Genomic DNA, 19,992 nt, shown 5'->3' with positions numbered 1-19,992 from the left:
GATTTGCGTTCATCTTAAGCGCGAAGATCTTTAATTTTTTTATTACATTAGCTGTGATGCTGTCTTAACAAACAGGAAAACACGAAGATCAGACTTCTTAAAACGACCAAATTCTTTCCAAACCAACAGAGTTTAATGAAGAGAGTGATTATTAATGAATTTAGAACAATTGACAATAAAAAGGGGTTTATCTAACGGTTTAGGTTTTTTTTTTGTGGATTGACTTTATAAACATAAAAGTTTATTAAAATTTCCACAGGTATTATTAATATTAATGAACCACAAAAAGTCAGATATCTTCTCCCAGACCAAACCGGTCGGTTTACTAGGATTAGCATCAGATGCTAATGGAGAGTTTAGCTAAACCTGCTCAACAGGCTTCAGTGTCACAACAAACACAAAAGGCTTTAATGCGAGAAGCTTGGGAGTTTTACCATAACAAAAGAATAACTATTTATTGTTTATTGTAAATAGGCAACAACTCCACAAACATCTGTGTTTTCAGATGTCAAAGTCCCACTCCAATCATCATCATTTTGATGGACTTTTAATTATGATGATACTGTTTTTAGCCAAAATAAAAAAAATCTTGTGGTGTGTTCTAGGACATAGTTTGTCTTCAGAGCGGGGAGCTCATGACCCGCCCAGCTTATTTTTTACAGAACTGCATTTTTGTCATCTGCTCTTGATGCACAACGATTTGAATAAAGAAATACTCAGAAATGCCACAAGAACGCATTAAAAACACCAAAAATCCATCAGAGTGGGTCATCAATTGATGTCTACTCTTATTTCTAGGACTGTGAATGCCCAAGATAAACAAAAACAGCAACATTTTCTTAGAATATGTGGTAGCATCCCCCTCTTTGAATGTCTAAATCATTTCACCAAATTTCAAAGGGTCAGCTGTCCAGTCATAGCCGGTACCCCCCCCCCCCCCCCCCCCCCACTCCAGCCCTAAAAAGGGAGTCCTCTAACGTTGTGTGTTTTCCTTTGCCATGGTCGAGGCCAGCTGTTGACTGACGCTGCATGTGTGGCGGAGCCGGGGTTTGTGTGGGGAACCTGGGGCTGGACGGAGGCCATTTGGTGGGGGTCTCGTTGTGTCCGCAGAGAGCAGAAAGACGGGGACCGAACAGGGCGGTGTTGGGTTGGAGCTACTGGATATTCCTCTATGTGAATGTGCTTTCAGAGGCTTGGGGCCTGTTTCAGCGAGATTAATTATTGGGAAGCTAATGCCGTGTTGAATGCTGGGCATTTAGTGGTAACAGGGGAATAGAAGAATGGAGGAGGGTTGGGAGGAGCTTAAGGTTTTACTGACTGCAAACTGGGCTCAGCATATTTTCAGGCTTGTTTGTGCATTTTTGCTGGCATTTTGGAGCGTGTGTGAGCTGACTGCCCCGGAGTTTGTTTAGAGCAGTGCTTCTCAATTATTTTTTGCCAGGCCCCCCCTAGGAAAAGAAAATGTTTCGCGCCCCCCCTGACCCCCCCCCCCCCATAACCCCCCCCCCCCCACACACACACACACACAGACACACTCGCGCGGTGACAATACATCAGGTCAGTATCTATAAAATTTGTATACCTAAAATTGTATCTTTTAACACTAACAAAAGAAAAAAGCAAAATAAATCCACTTTCAACAAATATTAACTTTATTTAGCCACAGAAACCCTGTTCTAGTCTAAAACAGAAAAGAAGCTGAAAGTACCTGAAATAAAAAAAAATCTGTCATTCCTTATTTAAACTAGAAACATTTTGACCAACTGAACCATTTGATGCTGAAAAAAATAATTCAATCAATAAATAATATTAAATCTAAATTGATCTGAAACATTAACACAGCAGCACCAATATATTTAACGTTTTTAGTCTGAAGAAATAGGTAAAAACGTGCTGATTTTTTTTTTTCTAAATGACGGATTGTTTATTTCTGATCTCATAAAAGTGCAGCTGTTTTCCTGCATTACCTGCTGTCTTTCTGTCTGTCTGAAACCAACTAAACCACAGGCAGACAAAGAAAACATGGATGGAAAATAAAGACACGTCATCAAAATGTCTACAATAGTTCATAAAGAATGACATTGTTAGCATGAGCTTAGGAATCTAAGGGCAGCGGTGATCTTGGGCAACAGGCAGCGGTAGCAGTGGTCCGCGTGCCCCGATTCCCCTGGCAGACAGGGCCCACACCACCCCTCCCCTTTCGTTCTCACTCGCGCAGCCGCGGACAGACAGAACAGACAATAGGAACCGAATAGTGGACCAGATTATTTTCCAAGCACTGAGCCGCTGTCACCGCTGCCCCCACGTTAAATTTGCGCACCGGACAAACCTGTGCCTAAAACCGCCACCACCGCGCGCCCCCCCTGGCATCGCTTCGTGCCCCCCCCTGGGGGCGCGCCCCACTATTTGAGAAGCACTGGTTTAGAGGGCTGTGGAATGAAGACAACTCTGGTGGTTGTTGATGCATCTGCTCCTCATGCTGTCTAGACGTCGTTTATGCGAGGAGGGAAAACGCTGAATAAATGAAGCGCAACTAGATTATTTGTTTGTTCACCAACAGTCGGCGACCACACAGACGAAAACTCCCAGAAAGCTCAGACATCCTGCTTCAGATCCCCACGAGTGCGCTAAACGATCTGCATGCTAACACTCGCCCACAAACCCAGCGCTCAACAGCTGCTCACAGAAGCCCAGTGGAGCCGGGCCTAATCTCTCACACAAGAAGGACCCAGACAAGCTGACAGGGCTGGAAAACTAACCAGCGTTTGAAAGAAAATCTGTTAACATTCACGTGACGCACCGTCCATAAATGCAACGCAAAGCTGAGGAAAAGCAGGGAACACAAGTTAAGAGGAGAGAAGTAAAAGATTCTGACATTAACTTCCTTTGATTCATATTTTTTTTCTACAAGCAAATGAAATTATAAAACGTCTTGATGAATAACCAGGAACAAAAGCAGTTTATTACATTATGCTGTAAATGATAGTCTCCAATCTTTTTCAGGCTACAGACCGGTTTAATATCAGAGAATATTTTCACAGACCGGCCTGAACAAAGCTAACGGTGGCAACAGTTTTAGAATAAAATTATAATTGTACTTCTTTATTCATTTTTTGCTCATGGTTTCTCTTTAAAGTTAAGGTGCAGCGGATAAACAGCAATGATCTGGGTGAATGCTGAATTCCAATTGGCTGCAGGGTGGTGTCCTTTAAAATGCAAGTAGTTGACACCTAAAAATGAAGCTTCTGTCACATAGCTTGAATGTCCTATATTATTGAGCTGGCCTAAACACCAGTTGGTAACCGGGACAACAGAAACAAAGGTCTCTGTCGCTTAAATGGCTCTATGATGGACATGCTGGTAAATCTATCAAAGGTTATTATCAATGGCAACATTGCAATAAATTTTAAAGAGTGTTTTGTCTGTCTTGCTGCATGATACAGAGTGATGATGTGTTTATAAATAATTTTATTATAAAATGATGAAAGACATTGATTTTTAGTTGATACATATTTCATGATCAGAGTTAGTACTAAATATTTCTTACAATAAAAGCAATTTAGGAAACTGCCTGTGGACTTTGTTGCTTTGAAACAAATGTTTGCTTCATCATCTGAAAAAAAACAAGCGTTAAGAGGACCGCTGTCCCTCTGAAATGCTGCTTTGTATCACTCAATGTGACGTTTAGCCTCCGCTGTGGCAGAGATGGATCGCTACAAGCGCAGTAGCTGTTACCATGGCATCACGCCACACCGCGTATCAAATGACCTGCTTCTTGTGGAAAAACAACTCAGACGTAAAAATAACAGCATTACTAATATTTGATTTAATATTTCTTTCTTTCGTAAGTGACCTTGGTATGAGCGGAATAATGCCCTTTGATGTGTACATTATCAGAAAACGATAGACTTTGTAGAAGTTACCGTCCTCCACTTAGCATTGGATGGTTAACTCTTCCACGTCATCCATACATTGCTGATAATGGACACCTCGTTGGGCAATATTGCTTACGTAACTATACAAAATCTGGTATTTTCTTAAAGTTATAACGAACATGAATCCACCATGCTTGAAACTTTTTAAGCAGCGTCCTTATCACATTAAAGAGTTGGTCGCTGCATATGATGCAGAGTGGGCTTGGTGTCATTGTGATAAATCAGTACTTTGAGTAAAGAGGGTTTTTGCCTTTTTATTGCAGATTTACCTTTTTTATCCATTGCAGGCTATTCTGTTTCTTCTCGACTCTTTTCTGTGCAAATAAACTTTCTAAAGACATTTTGTGTTTTCAGAACCTCACTAGTTTGGAGTTTCAATTTACCGTACTGGCTTTAACAGCCGCTTTAAAAAGGTAGCAAATGTTTTTATGACACGTGACGGAGAAGAACAACTCGCCATGCGTCAAGTGAGTCATAGATGCATGTAGAGGACAAGCCGGTAGTTTTTTAAAATAAAGCTTTCTCTAAAATTAAATAAGTAAACGGCAATAATTTTAGTTTTGTACGATTTTCTCTGTGTCCTGGTTTCAAAAGACTATCAAACTATCAAACGACTGTCAAAAACAAAGCTACCAAAAGGCAAATGCTTTATTTAAGACTGTATATTTTATGTTTATGAAGTGAGTGTAAATGAGAAATGTGTGTTATTGTTGTACTGCTGCCTCTTGGCCAGGACGCTATTGCAAAAGAGATTTTAAATCTCAATGAGTTTTTATCCTGGTTAAATAAAGGTAAAGTAAGAAACAAAAGACTCACAGGCTGGAACTGGTCTGTGGCCCAGGGGTCCTGAGGCGACTGTAACTTCACTGCTCAAAAGAATGGGTTTTTAGCTGCCTGCTGATACACTTGATGGGACGCTCTGAGGCTGCTGCTGCAGAGCTGTAATTACATACTTTGTTTGGAGTGGCACCATCATGTCAGAACACTGTCAGAGGTAAAGAAAGCTGCCCCCCCCCCTTCTCCACCGGTATCCTAGAGCTTCAACGGAAACCACAACAAAGCATTTTCAGATCTGAAATGCAGACGAACGAACCCTTAAAGCTCTGTGCTCAAGGATTGGCGGTGTTGGAGTTCCTCAAGAGGCATCACTTACTTTGTTTGCAAAGTCATTCCAATGTAGGAAACTAAAAAGGAATTCACTTTATCTGTGTCACATCAGCTTTGGAAACATGACTAATGCTGACTTTTATTGTGAGTTCAGAGAAAAAGGTTGAAGCTGCATTGTGTTTTAAATTCCATTTGCGTTTTAAAAACAGTTTAAGTATCTACATCTGTGTCTTGTTCTGTTTTTGTTTTAGTAATAAAGCTTAAACAATTCAACAATACCGTACCAAATACAATAATACAATATTTTTGTTAAGACTGAACGTCTCATGAGAACTTTTTCTTTCTTTTTCCCAGAGTGGTGAAGGAGGAGATATCGGACGATAGCGCCAAATTGCCTTGTTTTAACGGCAGAGTGGTGTCGTGGGTAAGTAAGAATAAAACGAGTCATTTTTAAAATTGGAAATCAGTGCTAGAATCTGCGTTAATTTCTCTTGTATCTTTTAGTTGTTAATAATAATAATAATAATAATAATGGATTGGATTTATCTGCGCTTTTCAAGTCACTCAAAGCTTTTACAATGTGTCCATTATTCATTCACTCTTCATTCATACTTGGTGATGGTAACTACTGATGTAGCTGCCCTGGGGTAGACTGACAGAGGCGTGGCTGCCAGTTCGCGCCTACGGCCCCTCTGACCATCACCGGGACATTCAAACATATTCACACACCACTGGAGCCACACTGGAGGCAAGGAGGGTGAAGTGTCTTGCCCATGGACACAACGACAGTTGGCTGGGGGGGAGTTGGGATCGAACCGCCGACCCTTCGATCATTGGACGACTCGCTCATCCGCCTGAGCCACTGCCGCCCATACTTCAGCATAGGGTTGTGCCGATACCATCGTCCATCGTGATGGGTGACTGACTTCACGATGGAGAGACACCATCGTGATGCCACGCCCCCGCCACGCTGCGAGTCGACACCATAACACGCGATTACATGTGCAAAATATCTTGATCGGATCAATGGTCGGATTAGAATTCACCCGTGTAAATGGGCCCAGAAAAATGTTTTCAGAATTTAACAAACGTTCACATGGGGTCACACTTTTGGTCGGAATAAATCATTCGCACATTAATGTGACGGTTATTATGAAGCGCCTGTTGGCTCATCATTTTAATTTTAATCCGTGTGGCCAGTGCTTTTTCTGTTGAAGAACGGAGCCGGAAACGAAGCCAGGATTAGCAGTATGCTAACACAGGCTAACAACATTAGCTTTGGAGGAACATAAAATCCATGCGGGAAATTCTGCAATCTGCAACTTGGCTGCACTTAAATATGTGGGAATAATATCAGCCTTCATTTTGTCTGGACACGACTGAAAACACAAATCCATGAGATTGTTTGAACGGTTTCTAAGGACTGAGATACATTTCTGCTTTGAAGCTTACACCACCCCAAAGCTGCTGTGTGTGCTGGCGGTCCAAGCTCTGCTCGGACACACACTTTTAGACCCGGTTCTCCTAGCTCGTTCCCCTAGAGCTGTGAGACGGATCGCAGTCCTAACTTTCCCACACATAGCGCACACGTAACAAAGCGTCCTCCCTTCCCCTCAAACACAAAGCTGTAAGTCCGCGCTCCACCGGTCCATTTGACTAATTCAGTACGGGAGCAAACTACTTCTTTTCTATTTTTTTTTTTTTTTTTTTTGTTAAAGTCACTTCCCTCAGTTTATACTGTATCATCGCGGATGAGTCATTAGTTGGGAAATAAAATATATAAAGTAAAATAACGAATAATAATTATATAATAATTATAATAACGAAAAATTACCCTCCGACGATATTATCGTCCATCCCGATGGTTTACTCCAAACATCGTCAACTGCCAATTTAAGGGACGTCGCCCAACCCTACTTCAACATGTTTCCATACAAACATCTGTTTAGTAGGCAGGCAGGTTCGTTTTTCTTTATATCTCAGACTTCTTATCTTATCCTGTAAACCTTGAAATAACCTAGTAGTCGATACAAAAATGAGATTTTGCAATGCATTAGAATTAGGCTGTCAATAACGATTAATACAGTAGTTGATTAGTCAAGGATTATTGTTTACGTAAAGTGATGGGCAGTTGTTGTTTTTTTAACAAAAGGTGATAATGCTGGTAATCAGTCAATGGAGGTTCACGTTTTCACAAAATGGAAATTTTACATGTTTAGTTCATGAATTTCAATTTCTCCTTTATAAAAGATAAAAAGTTTAAGGTTCCAGGTAACCTATATGCTAGTACAAAAAAATACATCATTGTCTCACAAGCTGTAGGGTTCCTGATCCCTGAACTAAATCATTGTCTAAACCTCCCATAATTCTAGCAAGCAAAACATATTTTTATGAACATAAGTTTTACTGTATTGCAATTAGTGAACATTAAAATATTCTACAGTATTTTTTTCTTCATTAGTTTACAAAAGTGCCTTGGGTGGTAGCCAGTGTGCAGCATCCTAATCTTTAAATCCATCCTCTCCAAACATTGACAGAGGTCTCATTCCTTTTAGAAACACGTTAAAGATGCTCTATGTAAGTGTTGCAGCCATCTCTGGTGTGCACTGGCTCTTCCCCAGCCTACAGTCAATGGCACAGACCAGAATTTTGCACCCAGAACGCCCGTCATCACGTGTCCCTACGTAAAGTTGATCAACGAGGAGACATTAATAATTCTTTTTGTGTCCGGTCGTAATATTATGAATCTTAGACTGACCTTTTTCTGCTAGTCCTGTGTTCAGACTCCAAGGGTTTCTGGGGGAAACCTTTTATTACTGTTCTCCTTCACTCTCTGCACGCGCTCTCGCACCCTCTTGCGCTGCACACGCTCCCTCTTTTTACACACACACACGCGCGGTTTCAGCAGCACATACACATTCTCATTCTACATCAAAAGTTTCCGTCTGCCGAGGAAATACGACAAATTTACTGTGTTCTAATTATTGATTTCCGTTGTATTCATTTCCATTGCAAGCTGCGTGGGTTCTTGAGTGAGCAAAATCCCAGACCGTCACAGCTCTACTCCAGAGTGGTTTAATCAGAATCAGCTCTTTCCTTCTACACACGCAGCGCGCAGACACAAATACACATAGTCATTCTACAACAGCTATATGATTAGCTCATTAGTTAAATAGTTAGTTGTTACTGTTATTTCTTAATAAAGAATACTGCGTTGTAATTGTGTTCATTTGCGACACGGCCACTGGGAGATTTTGTGTTGGCAGTGGGGGCGTGCGGTTAACCGCGACACCGCGCCCCCTGCTGGTTCATCACCGCGGTAATCAAAAATCCCACACTTCACAGCTCTAGCTGTGCAAAATGAAGTGAAATCTAATTTTTTTAATGTACCATTGCAGTCTAACAGTGGTCACATCTGTTACTTTGGTGAACGAGGAAGTAAGCTGTCTGGAAAAACTTAGATTATAAGATTTTCACCATTTTGAAAGCGCTTAAATCGTCGTCAAATCAGCTAACAACGTGTTGTCCACCTTTCCTGTCAGGGGGCACCTACTGCAGTTCAGCTTCCACTGATTCCCACAGGCTGGATTCTCTTCCTGACACAACTCTGTGCAGACCCCTTGTGGCTACATAGTATATATATAAATGCAATGTTTTTTTTATTGCCCACGGTGGGGGTAAATGTTTTGAATTTAGTTTTGTTTTTTGCTTAGATGTCGCTATTTCTGACATATGTATAATGTTAGGAAGAAGATAGAACGGTTTTTTTCTATTGTGATTAAAAATCTTGATTAAGAGGTGCCAGAGTGATGCTAATGAGATAAATCTTGAACAAAGTTTCTTATAAGGCAAATTTTAAACTTTAACTTTTCATTTTGGAAAGAAATGTCACCCACTTATTGCAAAGCAATAAGTGGGTGACATAAGTGGCAATAAGTGGGTCTTGAGCTTATCGTTTCCAAACTGCATTTTATCTAAAAAGCGAGCAAAGAATATGTTTACAAATATTTTTTTTAATTCAACTTTTAAATTATATAACTGAGTTGAAGCTATAGTTCAGATCTTTTTTTTTTTCTTTTTTTTACAGTTATTTTTAATTCTTTTAGACTCTGAGATAGTGGAACCTCTGGTTCAGAGGGAACATCAAAGGTTTTGTTGTGGGTCAGAGGATCAGATTTATACCTTACACAGAGCTTAAGGATTCATGGGAGTTTGTCCATCCAGAACCACATGTGTGTGTTGTGGATTTGGAGAAAGTGTTTGTAGAAAAGATCTGGGAATTTGAGGTCTGAGTTCCCTCTAGTCTCTGTAAACCAGAGCAGGAGTTTGGTTTCTTTGCTTTGCAGTCAATTGAATCTTTTTACAGTTCAAGTTGGACTCTGCCAGAAATGGCCTTTATCACCAGCTCTGCTCCGCATTTGTATGAACAGAATTTCTAGACAGAGCTGGGGGCTGGAGGGAGACTATTTAAGGGAACAGAGAATTTCATCTCTGCTTTTTGCATATTTCGTTCTTCTGTTTTCTTCATCAAACCAGGACCTTTAACCCTTGTGCTATCTTTGATGACCCCACCCTTACATTGACAAAGGTGGATAAAGGTGGAAAGATTTCATGTAATCAATGGACACCAGTGAAGATCACAAATCATTGAAGAAAAAAGTTCAGAGCACTGTCTAGTAGTGGGTCTAGATGACCCAACTCCAAGTACCTAGGATAGCACAAGGGTTACTGGACTCTGGAGTTGGAGGCCATGGTTCTGGTTGTATTTTAAGGTCTTGTTCACAAATGATGCTGTTCCATCAATCCATTGCAGTAAAGAAGAAGCTGAACCAAGAGGCAAAACTCTTCATTGAGTCATGTTCCATGTCTTACCATTGGTCATGAGATTTGAGTCATGACCAAAACGACAAGACTTAACAACGAAGCTTCAGCTCCAGTGTTCACATTCTTGTTTCGACTACGTTAACTCTTCAAGTGTAACGTCATTCCAGCGGATTATTAAGCAGAAAAAAGCAGTCTTGTGCTGACAACACTGATTATGTTTACACAATCAGTGTAAATCAGCTGGTTCTGTTATGGAGAAAAGTGGCTTTGTATCGTTATGTAACATTTTACATTAAATAGTAGATCTGTTAATGCTGTTAGAGTAGCGTTAAACGAGGAGTTTTCTCTTCGAGGTGGCTTTCTCCTCCCTTAGATATAGATGTAGAGGAGCTCAGAGTGGAGCTGCTGCTCCTCCACATCTAGAAAATCCAGTTAAAGAGCCCATGGGACCTCTTGGTTGGCCCCTGGACAACTTTCCCCACTGAGAGGAGGTCCCTGGAAAGATCCTGGAGCTGCTGAAGGGACTCTTGCCTGACCAATAGACCTTACGTAGAGATAGACACAGCTGGGTGTGACGTCACCCATAGAAATGCCTTAACTCCACCCCCAGGGAAATAAAAGCCAATTCCGTTTTTCTGCATTACAGCCAGCGCCATTTGGAGCCAGTCGACAGTGATTGGTCTGAGTCAGGTTTCTATGCACCTACTATCGGCAATCATAAGTAAGCTTGTTCACTTCCCATTTGTCTGTCCATTTCCTATTTACTGTCAATGGGCTAGCCCTGGGAGCTCCTTGGGGGGTCTTCCCCCTGGCAGAACTGAAGGAAGTTTTGTGGGGAGAGACGTGTAGGCGCCTCTGCTTAGACTTAGCACTGGACAAACGGAAGACGACGGATGAACTTCAAATTAAAAGAAAAACATATGTTCAATTTAAGCTGTTCTCTGTGAATAAACACTAAAATAAGAACAGAAGCCGTTAACTCCATCAGCATGAGTGGTTTCCTCAAATCAAGCTCTCCCATGCAACTTCCCTATCTTTAAAAGGAGAGGAGACCTTAAACCCAACCTCTTTAAATACCACTGAAAGGTCAAGGAGGATGCAACAACTTAACAGCACAGTCATCAGCAGCTTTTGTGCACTGTGATTGTCAGTCTGCTTGTTTATGCAGTTTAAAACAAGCTAAACCCCAAAAAATTTTATAGGAGACCTAAAGCAGATTAGAACAGTTGTATTTTACCACTACTGTACCTTATTAAAGGGAACATGGGTTTCTGTGTTTTCACTCCCAGGCACATCTGGACCGCGTGATCATGTGTTTAGCAAGTCATTAAATGTAGACCAGCTATTACTCTGAGCATATTTGACTATCCGACAAAACACAGCAGCAGGGTTGTTTTCAGTGGGTATGTGGAGACGAAAAGTCTTTCATTCTTCAGCTCTTCGTCAAAGTCCGTCATCAGTTGGAGAAACAGTCGTTTGCCAGATACAGCTCTAATACTTTGATTTAAGGTCCAGCTGTTAGCAGGTTTCATGCAGAAAGAGACCAAACATTGGCCTTGATAATCCGGCGGAGGTGGGACCATAGCATCTGTTGAGTCCATTAAAAAAAAGAATGAATGAATGAAAGGAAGAAAGGGGGGCAAAGCAACTGAGCTGTAAACCAAGGATGATGGACGGCTCCCAGAAGATGTTTCATCATCGCATTGAGGTTTGAAGCTCAAAGAGCTTTTGTTCATAAGTAGTTTGACAGATGTTAGATTGGAGTGATGTGGATTTGTTGAACACACCTCATTTCCAAAAAAAAAGCTATATTTTTATCCACTTGGCCTTTATATCAGTGAGACAGGATTTTCTTTCAGAGGCCTTAAAGACCCACTCATATAGTAAGAGTGTTTTTTGTCTTTTTAACATGTTCTTTTGGCATTTTCTCATGATGGAGAATAAAGATCAAGAAAATCAAGATTGAAATTGCATTTCTGAGTATTTCTTAAGTCAAACCACTGTGAATCGGGAGCAGATGAAAAAATGCAGTTGGAAAAAGCTTGTAGGTGTGACTAAAGAAGCCAGAATGGGCAGGCCACTAGCTCCCTTTACGCCCCATTACTATGCATCTAGTTATAGACGACTAGATCCATGTATGTCTTTGTTTTTATCGACCGAGCTGGCATCTGGTTTAAAACTGTAGGTTTAGGTAGCTCCAACATCGCTCGCCATTGTTGCACTGCTAACGTTAGGTTGGGGTTGTAAGGGGCTGTAAACAGATGGATGGCGGGAAGTAGGGGCGGCGGCTTACTCCACACCCAAGTGGGGTAAATTTTTAATGAATTACTGCTGTTCTGCAGAAACTGTCCTGCAAAACACAACAGGTTTTTGCTTTTGGCTAAAAATGGCTTAATCATAATTTAAAGAACACTGGCGAAGCTTTTACAATAGCTCAAAAAATGATCAAAACAGGTCTTTAAACTCACTATTTCCCGTTCCTTTTGACTGATTTTTATGCTTTTGTTACTGTAGTATAGTATTCCTCACGATTGTTGCATTGTATGTGTGTGTTTGTGCAGGTCTCTTGTATAATAACGAGAGACGGCTAAGTGCGAGATAGTGTTTCCGTTTGCCCTGGAGACGTCTGTCTGAAAACACTACAGTGTTTGTGTGTCAAAGCAGTTGACATGCTACCCCCTGATTCCTTCCCACTCCTTGTATTCCTTTTTCCTCAGCTTTCTCTGCCAGCTCTGTTCTTTTCCTCTCTCTGCTTCTCTCATTTGCTGTAAACGTTATGTGATGTGTATTTTTTTAATTTTTTTTGAAACTTTGTTTTCATTATTTTCATAGTTGGTGTCTTCAGACACTCCAGCTGCAGAGCCTCCAGTGGCAGTGGTCCCCCCTGTAGAAACAGCCACCCAACCTTCGCCACCCCCACCACCCTTACCACCCCCACCTGCAGAGAGGACTGGGGGCATCGGGGACTCCAGACCGCCCTCCTTCCAGTAAGTCATGTCTTGGTCACAACTGCCCTTACGGCTAGATACGTGCGAAAATGGGCAAACCTGCACGGAAAACCTCCAAACATTGGGTCGTAGATGGCCCGCCTAGCACGTGGAGCGAAACTTCTCATGCTCGTGTTTTGTCATGCTGTGGGTGACAGGTTGTAGCAAACACTTAAGCAAGGTGTGAGGGGTTCGTAGGGGGGAAGTAGTTGAGACGCATGGGGGTTGTTTTTTAACCCCCCTCCCTGAATCCTGCAGACTGTGCAAGAGGTTCGTTAGTAATGTTCACATGATAATTGTGCGCTGCCTAACTGTTAAAATTGAGGAAATTAGGCAATCAGAGCAGAGTATTTTGGGCATTCTGTGAGCACTTGCGTATCACCTGCACACCCTGTACTTGCAGTATTTGCGAGCGGTCAGTAGGGAGCCAGTACTCACCTTACGTATGACTACAGTGCGGTGTAAAGACATCGTATGGCACCATCACCTGAGCTTGTTTGAAAAAAAAAAAAAACCCAACTTGTTTTGGTTGTTTTTAAAACACAATAATGCTTCTAATTGTATGGAAAGTTGCATCATATCCCGACTGTCTGCCTGTATCAAGTTCCTGCAGGAAGAACAAAACGCAGGAGTCTTTGTAAATGATCTGTTCTGGGTCGCCCTTTTTTATCAACCGCTCCAGGAAAGTCCTTTAATATAAACTGGAGGAGCTTCAGATTTAATGCTGCTTCAGAATTGGAATAAGTCCCTCAAAAACAATATCTTAAAAAATGAAATGCTTGATCATAATGTCATGACTTGATCAACAGGGATAAGAGACCATACGTCTCATCAATCTTTCACCAATCTCCTGCTGTTATTTCCTGTAATGTGTTGTCACTCTCAGCAGTTAACCTTCTTGTTAAACTATCAAAAGTGAATAATGCACTAAAATCTGCCATATTTGAAAGTCATTATAGATTGATATAAAGGGGTTTAAAGAAGGCTGACTTTTAGATCTTTACCATGTTTAGTAATACTTTTCCATCTTAAATATGGAAGTAATTATCAGTTTCCCGAATTAATTGACTAACTTTTGCTGCCACCCTGGCCGTTGCAGCTTAGATGGACTAGCAGTGGTGCATGTGGGAATGCAGATGTCTGCAGCTTTAGCTCTGGACTTCCTAGGGGGTTTTCTTTATATTTTTTGGAGCCAGCCGCCTTGTAAACAAGCCCCCCAGAGATCAGAATGAGACAATGTGTGTGTGAATGGAGCGCCTAATCTCCAGCATTTACTCCGCAAGCACAAGCAAGTTGCAACGTCGTACTATTTTCTGATGACCGGCGTGCTAGTTTCCACTCATTCAACAACACTTTGGTTGTTGATGTCAGCACAAAATGGCTGTTAAGTCAGAAATCACGACTGTTTGCAAACAAAACAGCGATCGCGTTGGAGCCCGTCCACATCATCAGTACCGCCTAAACAGAAACTTCAAATACTGCATTTGAAAAGCCAGAAATCATCCTTCCAAACAACTGATTTCATGTGTTTGAGTCTCTTCCATGTCACAGTTGTATGAAAGAATCGGCTTTTACTACAATTGTGAATGAAGAAATGGTTCTGTGATCGCCAACAAGTCCAGTTGTGACATTTCTATTTTATTGATGACAAATGTGGGAATAAAGTCAACTCAGCAATGAAGTTGTAATTCATCTAACCTGGTAAAACTGTACCATTGGATTTGTCAGTTATTGCAGTCCATCACTACGGAGCTCCAAGCTTCATGTGGCCTTCAGATGAACTCAAGAATGTCATAAAACAGCTTTTAGGATTTATTAAGTTAAACATGACCGTGTGATGCAATGCTAGGAAGAAAATCGTCATTTGGACTGTAGCAGTGGAGACATGTCCTCTGGAGAGAGGAACTACACTTTTCCATCCACCAATCCATCTTACTGCATTGGGCCAAGTGTGAACTTTGGTGGTGGGAGGATTATGGTGTGGGGTTGGTCTTGCCAAACCCACCTAAAACTATGTGAAGAAATCATTTAGCACTTTCCAATGTATCTTTTTTTTTTTACATTTGAACCCAAACACTTTTCTGGATTTTCTACCCAGCAACTGTCTCTCAACTTGACGATGCGTTTTTGTAATGTTGACTTTAAAGAACCCCAGCACTGACACAGTTCTGGATTCAAACCCGATCCTCTTTAGGGTGTTTATTGTCAGCCATACACGTGAAACTTAAAAGAAGAAAAAGCCATGATGCATGTGTTTATAATAGGGTGCCATTTTATGATTTGTTGACATGTTTAACCCCTTAATGCCAAAGCTTTTGCTCCAGTGTTGACATTTTTCAACGACCATAAATCTTCAAATCCCCCTGGATTCTGTTGCAGAGAAAAGTGGTTTTGTGTGATTATGCAGAACTTTATATCATATTGGTGCAAAGCTGACATGAAAAGCCACTTTTCTCCATCACAGAATCCGTTGGAATGATGTTAATTGTGTAAATGGTCCAAGATTAACAGCAGATCAAAGAGCATGTGTTCGCCGGCGACAACGTCAATGTAAAGAGCCATTTTGATAAAAATCATGTTTTTAACATGTTCTTGTGGAATTTTCCTGAAGATGGAGGACATATATTGGGAAAGTTAAGCTCCAGATTGCAAAAAAGTGCCGTTTGAAAAAAAAAAAGCTTTTTTTTGTTGCACAGAAAATATGTTGGGCGGGCCACAATCTCCTTGCTCGAGGTCTCCGCAATGGGGAGGGGAAAGGGGGCGTGGATGCTCCCCGCTAACGGTCCCCGATAGAGGCAAATTCCTAAAGAACTACTGCCGCTCTTCAGAAACTGTCTTAGAAAATGCATGATCATAATTAAAAAAACACAGGAAAGATTTTAAAAATGGATCAAAAGATGATTGGAGCGTGTCTTTGTAGGGTTAAAGAACTTGGCTCACAGTGGTGGACAAAATTGTTGGTACCCCTCAGTTAAAGAAAGAAAGAAAGTCCACAATGCTCACTAAAATTACTTGAAACGTTCAAAAGTAACAATAAATTAAAATTTATTGAAAATTAAATAATCAAAATCGGCCATTACATTTGAGTTATTGATTAACAGAAGTATTTAAAAAAACAAACTAATGAAATATGGCTGGACAAAAATGATGGTACCTCCGTAAAAGACTGAGAACTAATTGCCCAGGGGGTCATGATGAACTCAGGTGTGTCCTTTAATTGACATCACAGCTGTTTTCAAACCCATAATCAGTCAGTCTGCCTATTCAAAGGGAGACAAATAGTCACGTTGCTGTTTGGTAAAAAGGTGTGAACCACACTGAACATGGACAACAGAAAGCCAAGGAGAGAATTGTCCCAGGACATTAGAAACAAAATTATAGACAAACATTGTAAAGGGGAAGGCCAGAAAACCATCTCTAAGCAGCTTGAAGTTCCTGTGACGACAGTGGCACATATTATTCAGAAGTTTAAGACCCACGGGACAGTAGCCAACCTCCCTGGACGTGGCCGGAAGAGGAAAATTGATGACAAATTGAGGAGACGGATAGTATGAACTGGATCCAAAGAGCCCAGAAAACCTCCAAAGACTTTAAAGGGGATCTCCTAGATCAAAAAAGGGAGACTGGAATTTGCAGAAATGCATGTTGACAAGCCACAAAGCTTCTGGGAAAATGTTGGACAGATGAGACAAAACTGGAGCTTTTTGGTACGGCACATCAGTTCTATGTTCGTAAACTCAAAAATGAAGCATAGAACGAAAAGAACACTGTCCCTACTAAGAAACATGGAGGAGGCTCAGTTATGTTTTGGGGCTGCTTTGCTGCATCTGCACAGGGTGTCTTGGAGTTGTGCAAGGTAAAAGGAAATCTCAAGATCATCAAGGCATTCTGGGTAGAAATGTGCTGCCTAGTGTCAGAAAGCTTGGTCTCAGTCACAGGTCATGGGTCTTCCAACAGGACAACGATCCAAAACACACAGCCAAAAACCCCCAAGAATGGCTAAGAGAAAAGCATTGGACTATTCTGAAGTGGCCTTCTATGAGCCCAGATCTAAATCCCATTGAACCTTTGTGGAAGGAGCTGAAACATGCCATTTGGAGAAGACACCCGTCAAACCTGAGACAACTGGAGCAGTTTGCTCATGAGGAGTGGGCCAAAATCCCTGTAGACAGGTGCAGAAGGCTCATTGGCAATTACAGAAACTGTTTAATTGCAGTGATTGCCTCAAAAGGTTATGCAACAAAATATTAAGTTATGGAGATACCATCATCTTTGTGCAGCCCTATTTTTTTTAAATAATTCTGTTAATCAACAACTTAAAAGTAAAAGCTTATTGTGATTATTTAATTTTCAATAAATTTTAATTTATTGTTTCTTTTGAACGTTTCAAGTCATGTCAGTGAGCATTGTGGACTTTCTTTCTTTCTTTAACTGAGGGGTCCCAACAATTTTGTCCACCACTGTAGATGCAAACGCGGCTTGTTGTGCATTGCATACCTCTGTTGTGTGTCATGCATTTGAACCTTCACTGGGAAATGTTACCGGACTTAGGAAGCCATGATGCACAGCTGCACAGACTGTCCTTTTATAAGATCATTATGCACATCCACCTTTGCAAAAGTTCAGATGTTGTTTGTTTTTGTGGGTGAGACGCAGACACGCTGCAGGGGCCAACTTTACAGTGATGCCATGAAACGGGCGGCACCCACAAGGAGCGAAATGCGGTGCCTCAGAGATTGAGTCGTTTTAGTTCTGGGTTGGAGCAGAACTCAGGAAAATAACTAATATTTAAGAAAAAATGTGTTCTTTTGTGGGCCAAAGGTGATTATAAATATGGATATGTTTTACTATAAAAGGCTTAAGAATAGCATGGTATAGGCCCTTTGACATAAACATCACATGACAGTGTTTTGATGATAAAAACTTGGTTAAAAAAATCATTAAAATACATTATTCTTTGCAAAAAAGGCATTGTGGTCTATAATTGCCAATCTAGTGAGCATCAATGCACACTGGCTTTTCACAGAGACTTCTGGGACGTTTCTAGGGCACTGGATTTTGGAATTGTTGATTCAGACAGCACTAAAAAATGGGTAAGGAACAATAAAATGTGTTTTTACGCTCCATCATCAGGATGATTCCTGTTCTCTTCTCCATCTTAAAGAACTGTTTTAGTTTCTTAAGGCAACTTTTGGAGGCTGTGCTCTGACTCACCCCCCCCCCCCCCCCCCCGCTTCATCTGGAAACGTTTCAGCTTCATTATTTGACTTCAGGCTTTGTGTATTTTTCTCTCACGAGTCACCTTAAAAACTCCTGACTCGATGAACGTGGAGCAATCTCTGTTTTCCCAAAAGCTTCGCACTAAGTTGCTTATTTTACGCAAACTGGAAAAAAATATTTTGTTTCTTGCAGTAACTCATAGTTCAATTGAGGGCAGATAAGTCATGGGTTTTGGGTTTGTTTTTTACATCATTCTTTTTTTTTGAAGTTGAAATCTAGAGTGTTTCTGCTGCGGGGTTTGATAGATGAGAAGCTCTCATGTTTTAAAGGTTTCATTCATTACAGTTTATGGAGGCATCCAATCATTTTAAGCCAAACAGAGTTTCAGACTGCCTGCAGCTTTTGTTTTCCTGGTCACCTCGTGTGTGAAACGTTCCCTAAAATTCAGCCGCCAGTGGAGTTATTGGACACTCTCCAGAGACTCCCGAACGTCTCGCTTTCACGCGGTTTCTGGAAGAAGGATCGTTTAGTAAAAGGATATCGAGTCTTTGGGTTTTTAACTGAAAAACTTTTCATTGAAGTGAGAAGAAACCGGATCTCTGCCTGTGACAAAAACTGAGCAGAAGTTACACAATAAAGGCGGAAGACTATTTCATCGCCTAATTGGGACTAATTCATTTTATTTTGAGATGCAAAGGATATTTTTTCCTGTTGGTAAATACGTTTTGTCTTTTTCTTTCTTCTTCAGCCCCAATGCTACGGGCAGCGTAGAGACTTTGGATGAGCAGACGGAAACGGAGTCTGTTGTTTCCTTCAGGAGGGAGAGGCCTCGCCACCGGGAGAGCCTGGATCCACACGGTGAGCGCCGGCGCCGCATCCCAACAGGCCTTCCCGCCGCTGTCCTGTCCAGATTTGACGCTGCGCTGCTTGTTTATTTGCGTTTCATCCAGTTTGGGATGAGAAACTTAACCTAAATGACATGACGAAATATCTGTAAAGACTAAAGGGAGCAAACATGATGGTTCTTTTCTTCTGATCTCCTGTTTAAGGTTCTCGCATGAACGGTCAGAGCCGGTTGGAGCGCCACCTGGCGGGGTACGAGAGCTCCAGCACGGTGATGAGCAGCGAGCTGGAAACCACCAGTTTCTGCGACTCTGAGGATGACGACACCATGAGCAGGTAGGAAACTAAAGGGGGCGGAGTCTTTTAACCCATTAACCCTTTATCTTTATAGAACCACATGTGGCTTCTGTAAAAACTGATTTACAAAAAAAAGGTTCTAAAATTTCCTCAAGAAAGGCTTTAAACCTTTTCTTCCAGTCAGTTACTAAATGTAAATGCTCCAAAAAAGGGAACTAAAACTGATTTGACTGCATTTTGTGAGCAATTTCATCCATTTTTGAACAGCAACTCACTGCAATCACTTTCAGTGCATCTAATTATAGTCACAATAGATGAGATGTCATATCTTTTATTGCATTAGAAATATGGTTGATAATAAGAATATTGAATCATTTTTAAAGGTTGTTGTACTAGTCTGCATGGTTCATTAAAGAATAACCTGCTGCATTTGTTTTTTGGGAAAGGATTCCTGTTTATTTTACATTTAACCAACATTTTTTTCTGTTTTGGGGCAAAAGCTGCTTTTAAATTATTTTATTAAACTATAAATATTATTTAAGGGAAGAACGTGTGCTCATTTCATCATAAAGAACATCTTTTAATGTTTTTGTTTATTGCTGTAGGTTCAGTAGTGCAACAGAACAGAGCACAGCCTCCAGGCTTCTGAAACGGCATCGGAGGAGGAGGAAACAGCGCCCCCCGCGGTTGGAGAGGGTATGAGCAGTTGCCATTTAAAGCTTTTATTCTTTTTTGGCTTTTAATTTCTTTCTTTTGTGCGGTACTAATTCGCCTGTATG

The 19,992-nt window shown here is 41.1% G+C and overlaps 1 protein-coding gene across 1 annotated transcript in view; it reads left to right on the top strand.

The window, feature by feature from the left end:
* Positions 1-19,992, top strand: part of dvl2 (dishevelled segment polarity protein 2) — a 32,749-nt gene that overhangs the window by 4,519 nt on the left and 8,238 nt on the right. The window contains exons 2-6 of the mRNA XM_023966242.2: positions 5,397-5,466; positions 12,699-12,853; positions 18,822-18,931; positions 19,123-19,252; positions 19,819-19,909. Of these exons, the coding sequence (XP_023822010.1) occupies positions 5,397-5,466; positions 12,699-12,853; positions 18,822-18,931; positions 19,123-19,252; positions 19,819-19,909 (556 nt within the window). The remainder of the gene's footprint in view (positions 1-5,396; positions 5,467-12,698; positions 12,854-18,821; positions 18,932-19,122; positions 19,253-19,818; positions 19,910-19,992) is intronic.

This window comes from Oryzias latipes, chromosome 18 (genome assembly GCF_053564925.1).
Source record: "Oryzias latipes strain Hd-rR chromosome 18, Olatipes_Hd-rR_3.1".
Taxonomy (NCBI): domain Eukaryota; kingdom Metazoa; phylum Chordata; class Actinopteri; order Beloniformes; family Adrianichthyidae; genus Oryzias; species Oryzias latipes.
The sequence above is the reverse complement of the archived record's forward strand: the minus strand, read 5'-3'. Positions and strand labels throughout refer to the sequence as shown.